The sequence below is a fragment of the Manacus vitellinus genome, unplaced genomic scaffold (genome assembly GCF_001715985.3).
Source record: "Manacus vitellinus isolate BGI_N305 unplaced genomic scaffold, ASM171598v3 scaffold_1_pilon, whole genome shotgun sequence".
Lineage (NCBI taxonomy): Eukaryota > Metazoa > Chordata > Aves > Passeriformes > Pipridae > Manacus > Manacus vitellinus.
The window spans coordinates 21,177,058-21,193,332 of NW_021939396.1; the positions used below are offsets into that span (position 1 = coordinate 21,177,058).

Consider the following 16,275-nt stretch of genomic DNA (forward strand, 5'->3'; position numbering starts at 1 on the left):
TTCTGGTTTTGTGTGAGCATTTTTATATTTGCAGTGAAGGTAAGCAGCTCTTGTTCTTTTAAATGGGTTAACTAACTGTATGCTAAATAGAAATCAGAAGCAAATTCTGAATTCTTATTTACCAAAACAAATAAAACAAATCCTCAAAGTGTAAAATAAATCTGCTTTTCTTATTTTGGAGTCATTTTGGTCCTGTTGACCTACTTTCCATAATATGCATTTGGTAGCAAGGAATTTGTAGGGGTTGGTTTGTTTTATCTATGTAGGCAGTCTTCTATTACTTGTCTAAGGGAGATATTCATAAATAGTTTTAAATTGTAGGAGCAGTACTTGGAAAATCTTTAGTATTTTCTGTTACAGGAGAGGAGGGAGACTGTCCTACCTGTAATGTGCCAACATTTTGGTACTTGAAATGAGACACTGGTAATCTTTTTGTTTATAAATATGTCTCAGGGATGAAATGTAAGTACAGCCATCTCAGCAGGAGAAAAAAATTGATTGTGAAAGGCTAGCAATGTGGTGTCCTATCTTTTTGGTAAAAATAGTTTCAGGGGTTTTGGGCAGCGATCAAATAATGAAAAGTTTGTACTAAGAAAATGCATTGTATTTCTGTTTTTAATTCTACCTCCTTCATACTACTGCTTTTTCTTGGATCTGTTTTCTAAATGTGTGCTTTTCTAAAATTTAGATTCTTCCATTTTTCTTACCCTCTACTGAGCTGTCAGGAGACCTCACTCATAATACTGTGTTCAACCTTGGTGCCCCCAAAAAAAGATGGACATGGACTTGTTGGAGCGAATCCAGGGGAGGACCGTGAAAATTATTAGACAGATGGAGCACCTCTGATATGAAAACTGGCTGAGAGAGTTGGGGTGGTTCAGCTTGGAGACGAGAATGCTCTGGGGAGATCTTACAGCACCATGCAGTACCTAAAAGGAACCTAAAAGAGAGCTGGAGAGGAACATTTGACAATGGTCTCTAGTGAGTGATGGCTTTAAACTGAAAGAGGGCAGGTTTAGATTAGATATTGGGAAAAAATTTTTTGTTATGGGGCTACTGAGATGCTGGAACAGGTTGCCCAGAGAAGCTGTGGATGCCCCAGCACTGGAAGTATTTAGGACCAGTTTGGATGGGACTTTGAGCACCTGGTCTAGTGGAAGGTGTCCCTGCCCATGACAGGGGTGTTAGAATTAGATGGTTTCTAAAGGCCCCCTTCAACCCAAACCATTCTATGACTCTGTGATTTTTGCCCTTTAGTGCTTATTTCTGTATTTGACATTCCCACTGCTTACTTCTCATCCCTTTCTCAGTCCCAGACTCAAGAGGTCAAGAAACCTTCAGGTGATCTTGCATTCAGTGGGGGCAAACTTGGGAGATTCTGAAGAAGATGTATCTGCTATCTGGTCTGTTAAATTCAACCTGGAGTTTAGTTCACTGAATTGTTATGGCCATGGTTGTTATTAATTAAAAGATGATGAGTAGCGATAGCTATAAACTGGGATTTGAAGCATTATTTGAAAAGAACATGGCAAAAACTGAGAGAAAAATTAGCTAAAAATGTGAGAAGGAGAAGGCGTGTATGGAAACATGGCAGAATGAATGAGGAACTGTTGTGTAGCTGAAGAAAAGCAGCTGGAGTCAAATGTGGTAAAGCCTAGAGTGAGGCAGTAGAAGAGCACGTTAAAACAAGCCAGAAGGAGTCTGTATGTGGCACTTGGGGATATGGTTTTGTGGTGATTATGGTGGTACTAGATCAACAATTGGATAAGATGATCTTGAAGGTCTATTGCAACCTTGATGACTCTGTGAAAAGATGGCAGTACAAAAATAAACATTAATGAAAAGAAAGTCATGCAGCAGAATTAGAATGAAAAAATCTTTAGACAAAGGGAATGGGAAGAGACGATGAAATAAGAGGTGGAAGGGGGGAAAAAACCCACTTAATGAATGAATAAAAACAAGTGTAAAGCCAGATAAGGAGATTAGCAAGTTCTAGTGATCATGTTAAACACAAACTCAAAAGATATTTCTAGTGGTTCACCTTTTCACTTGTTAAAACAATTAGATCAAAAAAAATTCCTATTACTTTATTATGCTTGTAATTTAAAAGTGTATTTTTGTCTGGGTTTTGGTGTTAGATTCCCCCCCCCCCGCCATACTTTTTTATATCTTTCATCCTGTTTAATATTTTATTTGTGAAAATGTATTTCATATTTCTCTATGTAGAATGTGTTATGCTGCAAGCAAGTACACTTTTCATGTGTCAATGCTATGCAGAATATGGTCTGTGAGGGGACAGTTATGTTTATTTATTGTGCTATTTAGTAATTAATTTACTTTGAAATCTCACAAATGAAAACAAATTTCAGTCATTTAGGATTGAAGATAATTTTTTTCCTACTTTTAATTTCATAAAAAGAATAATAGAACAGGAGTTCATGCTGATCTTAGTCTGCTCTGTAAAGCCTTTGTAGCTACCTAGATGGTGATGAAAATCCCCCAGTTTCCACACCATGGAGACAGGGTGCTTTGCAACCATCTGTAGAGTATGACCCCATAATTTTCCGAGAACCTTCACTAGCAATGAATTTAATTAAGCAGCATCTAGACATGATTTGGGTGGTTGTTTTTTGAAGTTCTTTTTCTAAATAATTTGTAAATCACACCTTTGGTGAAACTCTGATCCTTTTCTTAAAGTGCCTGTGGACTAGGCCTTGAAGATAGGGGCGTTCTGCACCCAAGGGGATGCTTAGCACCTTGTGTTATTCAGTCTCTATAACAACAAATAGATATTGCATGAAGTAACTTCTAATATTATTTGCGTGTGCAACTCTGAAATGTCTTGAACATTTCTCCACGTTGTATCTCGCTACAAAAATATCATTCTTCGGCTATGAGCTTTTATGCCAAAGATCCTCAGGGGACAAACAGAGGCTTGCATCACATACAGATGACTGTATCAGTTTCTACAAAATCCAAGAAAATTAATGAGTGAAGCTTATTTTATACTGCATTAAATCTTTAAATAGTTTTTACTTTTTTCTTTCAACTAAGGAAATGCTACTTCACCGCAAGTTCAAAGACCTTCTTTCATGGACTACTTTGATAAACAAGATTCCAAGAATAAAAGCCCTGAAAACTGTAATCAGAACATGCATGAACCTTACCACATATCCAAAAATGTTTTCCCTGATAACTGGAAGGTCCCTCAAGATGGAGACTTTGATTTTGTAAGTACATTTTATTGTTTAATTTCTTGCATACTCTTTATTTTACTTATGTAGAAATATTTTATCCCTTTCTGTAACTATGTTAATACAAATAACAATATAAGTACACTTTCCAGCATACTGTCCAGTTGTCTAATCTTAATGCCTCATCGTGATTGTCGAAATAAGTACATTTAATTAACACAGGATGTCTCTAATGGGGAATGACATGTGACATTATACTACTTTGTAACTACTTTTTTTTGTTAAAATGTTTTTGGTTCCTTAAAATTTTGTGCTGTAACAACTTTAAAAATTGACTTAGTTGTTTGAAAAAACCCCAAATTGCCACAGACATGGAATATTACTGTCATGTTTGCTGCATAACTCAGCAAAATGATAAACATTTTAAACTGGTTTGGAGCTGTTTAATCAATCTCCTTGGGGATGTTTAAGATCACCTACTGTTTTGCACAAGTCATCTTCTTGGTACTATTCCAATAGCACACATCTCTCTACACAGAATTATTCTGTCTAACACCCGTCTGTCTATTTTAGGGTGGGGTTTTTCCCCCTCCAGAGTATGTGTAGTTTATTTCTTTTTGTCCGTGTTGCACATTATACCAGGGACAAAAAAAATATTCCAGAGTTAGAGGTTGCACTTAAAATGAAATAGTTACTGATTGGACTTGTAATTAATTACACCTGGTTTTCAGCTTTGTTAATTTTTTAATGTTTCAGTGAAAGAATTTAGTTTATCCGTTGTGGATGAAATGTTCTTAATTACAGTGCGGTAGCTAAATATGATCACATGACACCTTTTCGAAAGCACACTTGGGATTTGGAGAGAAATGTGTTTAATTTTAGGTGACAGCTGTAGGTGTGGAATTTTTTTCCCCAGTTTTCACTTACTTCATTTCTACTTTAAGCTGACTCTTAAATTTAAACTACTGGAGTAAAGCCAGTTAAATAGCACAGTACAAGCTGTTGCTGTTGGAGAGTTTTCATTTAGTTGAATTTTGTTTTGGGTGGAGCTTTTTTAGGCTTTTCCTGATAATTGACTAACAAAAGAGTTGCACTATTCATTGGAAAATAACCGGTCATTATTTCAGTGGGGTTATTATAGTGGCAAAAAAATTACCTTTAGAACAATTTAAAATTCATCCTATCTTTTCCAGTATTTGTGAGGAAATGGAGGCAAAAATGACTCTTTCTGTAAATGCTAAGATGCTGATTCTGTAAGTGCTTGTTCATAAATATTTCACACGTGGATAATCATGTGGAACTTGCTGACGTTGCTTCTACGTATGAAGTTGCCTTCTTGAAATACGAATTTGTCCTAGAACCAAACCTGAGGAGTTCTGATCTTCAGATGCTTAACTGCTCTCTGTAGGCAAACCTTGCTAGTGATAGACTTAGACTGGCCACTCATAGACTTCAGAATCCTAGAATGGTTTGGGTTGTAAGGGTCTTTAGAGGTCGTCTAGTCCAGCTTCCCCCAGCAGGGACATCTTGCACTAGTTGCTCAAAGCTGTAACCTTGAAAACTTCCAATGATGGGGCAGCCACAACTTGTCTGGGCAACCGATTGCAGTGTCTCATGGAAGTTATGTGATGTGCAGTTCATCCTTGGCCTCCTGAAAAGGCAGTGTTTTAATGCTTTTTGCTACAAAATTATTCTGATTGAAAACCAGATCAGATTTTTTTAAAAGTGAATTGCTATTTGCATGGACAATGTATGTGTGTGTATGTGTGGGATGGTATTCTGTTTTAAATATGATGAAAGCCAAATACTTCCATAGATAATCCAGCCTAAGAAAGAATATAGGAAGACTCTTCAGTAGTGGATGTACTGCTTCAGAGCAGTCCACTCAAAAATACATTTCTCTGAAGCTGTCTGGTACCAACTGATACCACACAGGATGTGGGTTTTAACAGCCTGCTGATTTGAACTTTAGGCAATTATTATTTGTTTATATATATATATTCTAGAAGCACTTCTATTTATATTTTAGACAGCAAGTGACAGTATTGGCAAGTGGCCTGCAAGAGACTTTCTGAAAGGATAAATCAGTGGGCAGCATGCATAATATATTGTCTGCTCTTTGTGAGATCAACATGAATGTTTTCAGTTGCTGACATGAAGTCTTTAAATGATTCATGAAAGGGATAAATAATGGAGACTTTTTGTACTAAATAATTCCATTCTGTTTTGTTTGGAATTAGCCTTAATGGGATCTAAAAAGGGATCTTAGCAGTAAACGATGACAGTCATAATTTTATTTAAAGAAGGGATTGATATACTGGAACTAAAATATAAATGATCAAAATGCAACTTAATGCTAGTATATTCCAATAGTACTCCACCTTTCTGTATAGAAGAGGTGAGATGCTCTGTAAGTCAGAGGTTGCCAAACTCCTTTGTTGAATGATACTGTTATTCTTTCATACCCTTGTAAACCAAACACATCATAACAATACTGGCAACCAGTGAGCACTTCACCTGTGAGCCAGGGTGAGTGACAGTGCCATGCTAAGAAGAGATATTCAGATGTATTGATGGAAAGACTTAGAAGTGTATGTGTTTGTTAAAGCAGGAACTACAGAAGCAGAAATGCCATTGAAGTGAGAGAGAGAAGGGAAAGGGAAGAAACCCCAAACTTTATAAATCCCTGCAGCTAATCAGTTTGCTTTTTTCTGTGTATTATGAAGCGAAACCTGCAGAACTGGAAGCTAATACTTATGTCCAGGTGGTATATTTGCTTTAGGGCACAGTGATATTTTATCCTATTCCTGGTCTATCTTACTGTTTGATGAAACAGTTACTGTTTGATAAAATATAGTTACTTGTTTAAATGTACAAATACATGTAATGCAGATATAGCAGTTAGTCTTACGTTCTTGCTGATGGTTTTAAATAATGTAAATAAATGATACAGGAAACTTTTCTCACAATGTGCATAAATGAATATATAAAATAACACAAATGAACTTAGCGCAAGGTCTGGTTTGAAAGTTGTTGTGAGAGCGTAGTTTTCTGCCCTGACGTAAATGTTTTAAAAACTCCTTGCCAATGAAAATAGAACTGGAAGACTTTTCCAAGAAAATAAGATGCTTTAGTCATCAATCTGAGCCTAAAACAAAAAGTAATTTTAGCAGCATTTTTTGTTCTTTAAGTACATATTTATGCTTTGTTTTTTCACTATTGAAGTACATCTGTTTTGAAATTCAAAAGCTGATCTTATTTCTTTTTCACTGATACCATATGGGAATTTGAGATCCATCTCGGACTGTTGGTCCTGTGGGCCTTCAGTTCCGTGATCAGTCCGTGCTGGTTTTTGATGGCATGTTCCACGAATCGATACGAAAAATTGCCACTGCAGATCTTCAAGTTTGGTATTGGATCAGGTATATTGCAAATAACTTTTAACTGGACTTAATTCTGATACTGTATACTCACCTTGAATATTACATTATTGCAAATTTAACCTGTTATGCATGCTTCAGGACTTAAGCTGCTGTTATTTGTGCATGAGAGGTGTTTGGGATTTTTATACTACATTTCTTCTTGCTTTCTGAAAAGAAACCACCACCAAACAAACAAAAGCATTCAATGCCAAACACTTAGGAATGTTGTCTTTTCTGTGACTATATGTAGAGTTGCTGGTTTTAATCTTTGTTTTCAGTTATTCTGTTGTCTGGTTCTGACATCTGATGATAAATTCTCAAAACCGTAAGTATGGGTCTTTGATATCAGTGAATCTTAGGGAAATGTGTTTCTGGGGAAGTACTTGTAAATATTTTGGGGGGTTTTTTTCCATGTCAGCCTCTGAAATGGAGTGTTGAAGCTCTGATTTGATATATATCTCTTTCAAAAAATCCAAATTAGTGTTTATTCAAACTTCAACTTTTATATTAAATTGTTAAAGTGTATTTCACACTCAGGGATCATTGTGGATTTTTGTTTTCAATGAATTCTATCAGTCTATAGGCAATTGTCTTTCAGATTTTAATTATTTTTAACAGGCATGCAGCAGATGGCAAAATTAAAGCAGTACTTTCAATCCTAATTCTGTCAGTATTACTTGTGGTTAACTGGTGTTGCATTCACGGCAAACCTTGATGCCAGTAAGTGTAATGAACAAGATTCTACTCACTGTGAGTAAAAGTGGCACAATGTCATTGAATAAGTAAAAATTCAGTAAAGCTTTGTAGTGTATGGGTATGACATTCTTAGAAGTGTTAAAGCTGTGTGGTATAAACAGCTTTTCATAACGAGGCTTAACTCTTTAGTGGACCAACTTTTAGTCGTATCTCAGAAGTCAGCAGTTTGAATAAGAGTGATGAATTAGAACAAATGATGTGTTTGTTTTGCCCATCTGACTGACCAGTCCTTTTAAGAAGAGTTGTTTTTAATGTTGTGATAGCTTTGTTCTTTCCATGGGGAATGTTTCACATTAGATAAGTATGTGCTGGAGAGAGCAAGGTGGTGTTGAAACAGTTTGCTCAAATTTTTTATAGTCTTTCACAGTTGAAGATTTTGTGATACATTGTGATATATTTATCACAAATTTATGGGCATTATAAAAATTAATTTTCACCAAAAAAGGTGCACTTTTAATAAGCAAGAAGTACTCAACATTTTTATTATATGGGTATACCCGGATAAATCTTAGCTTGCTAGATTGATGTGTACATGCTGTTAAATAACCTGCTGCTTACATTTGTGCTGTATTGTGACATTTTAGATCTCATTAAGATGTAAAATTGCTCTGTAAGTCTTTCTGCCCCTTAGTAATGTATGTCAGTGTGGGACATGATGTTAATAAAGGACTTACATGAGCTACAGTGAAGTGATACCTAATTGATGATAACCTGTGAATTAACATGAGTAAGAATGAGTCGCTAAACTTCATTTGCACTGATTAAATACATTATTTAATTTTAAATGAGTCATGTACTTTTTGCTATGAAATGATAAAATGTAAAAAGGCAAATCTATTTATTATGGCAATGCTGGGGTAATGATTTCTGTCTCTAGCAGAATTATTGCCAAACAGGAATGGTATCCAGATTGTTAAATATTAAACAGTGAACATGTAGATCATGTTTTGCAATAACTGCAGTATCATGTTTAAGTAGATGCATTTTGGGTGACTTAAAGATTCTGGAATAGCAACAAAAAATTACAAAACCATCTGTTACCCTAAGCAGAATATTTCCCTGGGTTTCAAAAGGAACAAATACATAATAATGTAATAATTGTGAAATAATAGTATTGCAGATATGCAGCTCTTCAGTTAACATTTATGAATGTATAATGTGACAATTTGGTAAAAAAGTAAATACCATAAAATGACTGCAGACCATCTAGAATTTAATTAAAACTTCAGTAATAAAGCTAGGCTGAGCTAACTTCGCTGGAAATATGTCTAGGTCCAAAACCTTGGCTGTGTTTATTCGAATTTTATTTAAGCAGCGTGTGAGTTTGTTTGGAACAGTCTTCTTTTAATTAATGGAAATGAACGTATTTCCATCTATTTTCAATCATTTCGGATTCTTTTCAAAGTAATTTAAATGAAGTATTAACTTAGTTTCATTTTTCTTTGTTTTTCATTAGTTACTTGAATATCATGAAGCATTTCCAGATGCTGCCAGGAAAACATGTTCTTAACTAAGCAAATACAAAACTTAGGTTTCTGGGTTTGCGTAGGCCATATGCATATGAGATAAACACATGTATTTATTGGTGTTGACAGTTTCCATGCAGAATTTCATTCATTTCAGTTCCAACACAGCTAAAAGGGGAGAGACTGTAAAATAACATAATGAGTATAATATGCTCTATCTAGGTCATTCTTTGAGGACAGTGTGAACCTCAGCAGTGGAGATTTTCTGTACCTTTCATGATAGGTGGCTGTTACAGAACTTCTTGTGTATTGAGTGATTTTTAAAAAAAAACAAAAGGTATGTGTGTTGGTAATTCAGTGGGAGAGATATTCGTATTAGGAGTCCACAGTGGATGGTTTACAGGTGGTGGCCATGGTTTATTATCATGCAGCTGTTCAGGCAGGCAGTAGGGAAGGTTGTTGTAGCCTGACATGTAAAGTAAAAATATAGTATTGGTTGCTGGGTTTTCACTCCCAGCTCCTCATTAGGCAAAGAGAAAAGACCTATTACGCTTTTTTTTAAGCTCTGTAAGTCAAATACTGACTGATTTAACTAAATCCTGTTTATACATTCCTATCACAAAAGGCAAATCATTTTTCGTGCTGAGAGTGGGGGAATACAATACCTGAGCAGAGTGTTTCTCCAACTGTTATTGAATATGTTCCTTTGAATATGTTCCTTCTTCTATTAGTGTATAAGTAAATAATGGAAAATCAAACCTAGTAAATTTTTAGGCTGTAAAGAGAATCAGTACTTTCGGTTTATCTTAAACTGTAGAACTATTATAAAGCTGTTACTCTGATCACTGAGTCATTCATGCCAAAGTGCCAGTGCTGTACTTGGGCAGTTTTGGAAGGTGAATCGTGCCGTCTGACAAAGATCACATGAATTTTTGTATCTTAAAAGAGCAGAGAAAATACCTTTCTAGACCAACAAGATTTTTGCATTTTTACATGTTTAAAACAGAATTAAAGGTTTTTACTTACTGACATATTCTGAAGATGAGGCAAGAACCCAGGCTTGAATTGCAACAATTTGTTTGGAGTTAGATAGTAAGAGGGATGGATAAAAACGTAAACAGCAGATTGCCTCAGAGGGTCACAGAAGTTGCCAGTATTGTAAATGTTGAAGACCTGGTTAGATAAACACATCAGGAATTGTTTTGATGGATTTAATCCCACTTGGAGCAGAGGATTGTTGTAGGTAACCTTCTCCTGTAAATGTTTCCGATGGCCTTATTTTCTATGGCTTTTTAAGCTACTGCTGATGCCTGATGTTTGTAATCATAAGAGATGTTGAGAACAATTAGGTCTTAAAAATCATCAAGCTCTCAGGAATAGTGACATACTTAATTTGTTTATTAGGAGCATCAGTATTTTGGAGGAGATAGACCTTGGGTAACCTTGACAGTTTTCACAATTAGGAGTCAACTATTATTTCCAAACATGAGTCTGCCTTTGGAAAATTCCGGCCAAGATGTGGTCAGTAGAACTTAACCATGTTTTCTCTCCCAAAAGTTTAAAATATCCCTGCCATCTTATTTTATCACATCAAATAATTTCAATGCACAATGTGTTTTTTAATTATAAAATAGTTTCTAGTGAGAAAACACTTTAAAACTTATTTTTGAGTGAACTTTTTAAGTATAGAGTTAAGAATCAAACTTCTTCACACCAAAGGGTTTAAATGCTTGCATCATCTAATGCCTTTTTTTTTTCTCATTAGCTCGAATGGAGAAGACTGAAGCATAGCTCTAGTGCATATATTCACTTATACAACAAGTCTGTAATTTGTGCATAGTTTAAGGAGAACAAAGGAAAGAAATGAGTGCAGCTGATGAGCTGGGATAGTGCTGCTGGTTTAAAGCAGCATCTTGTTACCTTAGTAACCAGTTGTCTGTACTAATGTACCTCCTTAGGATCATTGTGTAACAGCTCAGTAATGCGTATAGCCTAGAAAGAGCTTTGAAACCCTTGGAAAAAAGCAGTTGTGGCTGGACAAGTTTTACATGTTCCTTTTTTGTCCCTTAAACCAATTCAGTTTCAGGTCTCTTTTTTGTTTTCTCTTACCAAAAAAAAAATAGAGGGACGATATTTAATGCAAAGAGTTTCCATGTTCCATCAATCACTGTTAATGTCAAGACAGTGTACCACACCTTTGTGTGTAATGTCTGATCCCCAAACTGAGTGCTCACACCAAGGGGTGCATGTTCCACTTCAGGGTTTCAGCAAAGTTCTTTGAAATCATCTCTATGACAATATCATGCAAATTTACCACCAGGAAAATCTGCTCTCCTACTCTTTGCTATGATGAGTAATGCTAATGAAAAGGAGTAAAAATAAAACTTGCCTGAGGAGAGTGGGCGACTGGAATTTTTCAAGATTGGTTTCAGTTAATTTTTGTATCTTCTTAGTTTCAAGAAGGATTTCCTCATCTTGTGGTTTGGTAAAGAACATGGGATTTTTTTTCAGTTTAGAGTTCTTTTACACCATCACCCCCCTTTTTTTATTGGACTCAAGTGTCAGATAGGATTCTAGCAATTTAACAGAAAAAAAATTTGGATGAGTTTAGTGTCTGTGTGGCTCTCAATAATCGCAAAGCTTGTATGAGATTTCTGTGCCTCATGTTTCGATTGTCAGCTAGTGAGTACCATGTGTCAACTATATATTAAGCATAGATGTTAACAATATTTTATAAACAAAATACTGGAAATTAAATGGCTGACAATACTACTGAGCTTTATGAAGAACAGAAAAAAAATCTGTGTGGCTTTTGTTTACAAATATCTTGTAGAATGGGAAGAAAGAGACTTCTACATTCAGGCATTGACTTCAAACAGAGGGCTCTTAATACTTGAAGTTCTTTGTTATTTTGAATTAGTATCTTCAGATATCTGATTAGAGTGGACTTAGTAAACATATACCAAACCCAGGGATTGCCCAGAAAATTATGATTTACATGTAAATTTTATTTTCTTATAACTAGCATACTTCAGATATAAAGGGCAACTCCTATGAAACATGAAAGAAAAATCTGTGTTTCTATAAAAATTATAGAAATTTTCCCATTTACTTGTATTATAGTAGTGTGTGAAATGTATGCATTGAAATTATCCAAATGTCATTCTTTTACATTAGAACTCTGACTATGAATGCCTTATAACCCACATTTACTTTTGTTTACTGGGAGTTGTTGCATTGACATGCACTAGTCATTTGATTTTTGATGAAAAAGGTAAGATGTGTGCAGTGTAAATCTGGAATCTGACTGTTTGGAGACTTGTGTTTTTTTCATTTGTTTTGTTGTTATATGTACCTCATAGACAGCACCAGTACCTAAAAAGGTAAAAAAAAATGTGTAAAATCACCCAAGATGTGGAGGGTAGACACACACAAAAACCTCAAAAAAATAAATTTGACAAGCTTTTATACCTCCTTTATTTTTTATATGAGTAACAATTTAAAAAATAAAGCTATATTTAAAGCCCAGTACATAAAGCTGAAACTATTGACAAACGCTTTATAGCAGACTTAATCTCATGCTTAAGGTTAGTGACAAAACTCCTACTGATGTCAATGTTAAGTTTTGCTGCTCAGACCATTAAAGACACACTTTCAATTGTGTGTCTAAGTGTAAAACTGCATTTATATTTAGGATTAGAAATTTCTCAAACTTAGACTGTTTCTCTCAGCATTCCTCAGTTTAGGGCAAGTGCATCCAATTACCAAGAAGGAAACACTTGAAGAATTAACACTTCTCTAGCATCTACTTAATGATCGTGGTATTGCTTACATTTATGTTTGACATTAGAAGTTGTACAGATATAAGAATACTCGTCAGAAGATCCAGTTTCGTAACGTAAATAAGATGTTCCAGGAAAAATTGCTCAAGAGGAAAGCTCTAAAGGTACAGTAGAATGGTTATAGCTATTCCAAGAAGCTGAGAACCCTGACTGCATTTACATGACAATTTTTAGTGTGGCATAGTGAGAACTTAAACAAGTTAAGTTAAACCATTTTGAAGAATTTAACTTACTTTACTTTGCATTGCAGCAGGCAAGGGACATGGGCAAGGTTAGGTCTGCAGCTGAGAAGCAGGAACTTAGCAAACTGTGCTATGTTGGGTGCATGATGCTGTATAAGCATGCTGTAGTGCTTGGAGATGTGAATTAGGTGAAACTTTCTAAAAACGTTTGAATTTTTTTCCCTCATGGTGTCACTACAGCCCAGTATATTTAGTTGGTTTTTTATATTTGAATATTGTTCTTTCAAGTAAGAATGAGGAAAAAGCGTACAACAAAGACACAGATCACTTTCATATTACATAAAAACGCTATCTAGATGCAAAAAGTTTTCTTAGTCATTTTGGGACAGCTTACTTTTACTATCTATTTTATTTTGTTGTGTCCTCTTTGAAAATTATGCTTTTTGGCATAGGGAATTAATTGAAGAAGTGTGTGAATGGAAGAGGAGGCTTTTTTTACTGGGAGCTCCTTTGGCATTGTTCCCACTGGAACCTGGAGGAGGTGCTTTTTTTTTTTTAAGGTTGTGCTTCAAGTGCAAACACTTGGGTCACTTTAAGATTACCATTAAATATAGTTACATGTTATAAATGCCATCCACACACAAGAAGAATGTGTACTCTACAGAGGTGGATAACCACCTCAAGATGAGAACTATTATCCTGATAATGTTTGTAGAGAGAGAAATGTGGTATTTCCATGGTGCTTGTGATGTGTGTGTGTAGGATGGAATGGGTTTTTTGTTGTGCTTTTGCAAAGTTGAAAATTTCATCGCTATTTTTGTCTTTCCAAAGAGTTACCATTAACTATTGGAATACAACTGTGAGGCAAGATAAAGAGACAATTGTAAGTAAGCTAGCATTCAGGCAGGTTCAATTAAAGTAACAAAGACATTAAATTAAAAATAAAACCAGTACTTGTCCTTTGGGACTTTGTCTGTGACCTATGATTGGTGAAGGTGTGAGAACCTGTGTGCAATCCACCTTTAATACTACATTGGAGGAACAGAGAAGGAATTGGCAGAAATTGCTTGGTGTGTACATGCTCAACTGTTCCAGCTGTTGTCTCAAGCTGGTTAACTTCCTTGTCATGGGTTTTAAAGACCTGGTTTACAATGGTTGTTTTTCCTTGCATAAAGTTTTTGAATGATACTGTAACACAGAGCCTTTTGGAGTAATGAAGTTATGGCCAAATAATGCACTTTGGACTTAGGCTCAGCAGTTATCAGGATCTAACTCCAAAATTTTGCAATCCTTTTTTATTTAAAAAACAAAACTAAAAATCTTAAGCCCCAGAGAGTTTTCAGAGTAAATAATATTTGCAGAGAAAAAGAGATGGAAAAGAGCTGATACCTCTGAAGGGGATTTCTGAAGGATTGGGGGGAAAGAGTGGTAAGTGGAGGGAGGCCAAACTCCATGTTACTTAAGCATCCCTGTGGCCTGTGAAACTCAAGAGCCTTGTTTTCTTCTCTCTGCTGGCTGATGACTCTATGGCAACAGCCCAGTGGTCATCTCAGAGGTGGGCTTATTCGAAACTACAGGGGAAAATAGTGACATTGGAAACAGTGATTACTTTGAAACTACCTGACCTGTTTTTCCATGTTTTAAAGAGCTGTTGCTATGGCAACAGCAGCTCACCAAGGACCAAGCAGTGCTAAGTTTCAAAGGTTCAGCAGCCATGTGTGTGCAGAGAGCTGGATCACTTCCAGCATCAGACTGTGTTCCCTGCACCCATATTTTTTACAGACACCTGTGCTACCCTGGAATTAACACAGATGCTTTAGAAAACATATTATCCAAATCCTACTGGAGCTGTTTACTAATTTGGCTTGATTTCGACTAATTTCTTCCTTTGTTCATCTTCTCATCTTGTTGCAGCTTCCCAAAATAAAACACCTCCAAAGAATGACAGTACCCATGTCCTGTGGTCCTCATACTGTCCTGTCACCGAACACAATGATAATTTTCTTCCACAATTCCGTATCCTGTGTTAGGGAAGTTAGCAAACATAAGCTGTTAGACCATGGGTTAGGGAGAAATTAATTCCAGAGCTAAGATGCATTCATTGAAAAATAACCCAAGAGTTTTAATCAGTGAATTGCTATCTGAAATGCCTCTACAGCTGGCAGTTGCCATTATAACATATGGAAGAGAGAGGATTTTGCAGATGGACAATTCAAGAAACTATTTTACAGCTTTAAATTAGAAATCAGTGCACTGAACTTCACCTGGCATCTGGAATGTACTGTGGTTCTTGTGAGAACTGTCACTTAGTAGGTGGACAGCAGTGTATAGTATGATAATGAAAACGTTTGGTTAGTAGAGGTGTAATACAATTTTTAATTTGGTGCACTTTTCATGTTACAGAATTAGAAGAATGGTTGCAATGTTGTCCATGTTTGAAAGGAAAGTACGTTTTTGCCAAGCACAGACATCAAGAGAGGACCTTATTTTAACTGCTCCTCAGATTCATAGGAGTAGTTGGGACCCCAACAAAGCACCTTAGTTACAGTAGTCCTGGAGCCTCTACCTTACAGTGGGGGCTATGATAGAATAGAATACTCTAGCTGGCTGCTTTTTTTCTTTTTCCCCAGTTCTATTTTGGGGCATTATTTTGGACTTGTTCTTTTTAAGCTACAAATTGTAAACCTTCCTCCATCTCTAACAAGCAGATTATTTAACCAAATATGAAGGAGAATGTTCACCTGTGATCTTTAATTTGTTGGCTGTGGGAAAAAGTGATAATTGTGAAGGGGTTTCAGCTAATCTCATTAAATGCAAAAAAGAGTTTAAAAAACTATGTTCAGGTGTGGAAAACAAATGGTCAAGAGTTAAGGAGTGTGATGCATTTATGATCTCTTGACCCATTATGGGCCTGTTATTTATCTGAGTTTTAACCCACAGTCACGTAATTAAGCAATGTGTTACGATGTTATAATTAGGAAAAAAGGCCAAATTAAGGTTGCTTAAGGAATTGTAAGATGTTCTTCCCAATGTCTTTCAAGTATTTGACTTAACGTTCTTTCAAAGAGTTTTATACATAGAATCAGAATGTGATTTCATATCAATTTAAAAGGGGGGAAGAAAAGCAACACTTATTCCATGCATGCACAAGAGCCCTTCATTGCACAACATCAGTGAGGTCTGAATGCTGAATTGTTAACCACTGGTACCCAGATAACAGTGTCTTCAGTTTTTAGAATGAGTATGTTGACTGGTAGAGAGTGGAAATCAAAAGGAGGAATAGACTACAAATTGCACAGGAAGCTGTGGATGTCCCATCCATGGAAGCGTTCAAGGTCAGGTTGGATGGGGCTCTGAGCAACCTGATCTAATGAAAGATGCCCTTCCTTATGGCAAGGAGGTTGGACTATAGA

At 35.9% G+C, this 16,275-nt stretch overlaps 1 protein-coding gene across 1 annotated transcript in view; it reads left to right on the forward strand.

Moving 5' to 3' along the window:
* The window catches only part of STK3 (serine/threonine kinase 3), a 120,600-nt gene that overhangs the window by 73,301 nt on the left and 31,024 nt on the right, over positions 1-16,275 (forward strand). The window contains exon 11 of the mRNA XM_029959283.1: positions 3,055-3,230. Coding sequence (XP_029815143.1) covers positions 3,055-3,230 — 176 coding nt within the window. The remainder of the gene's footprint in view (positions 1-3,054; positions 3,231-16,275) is intronic.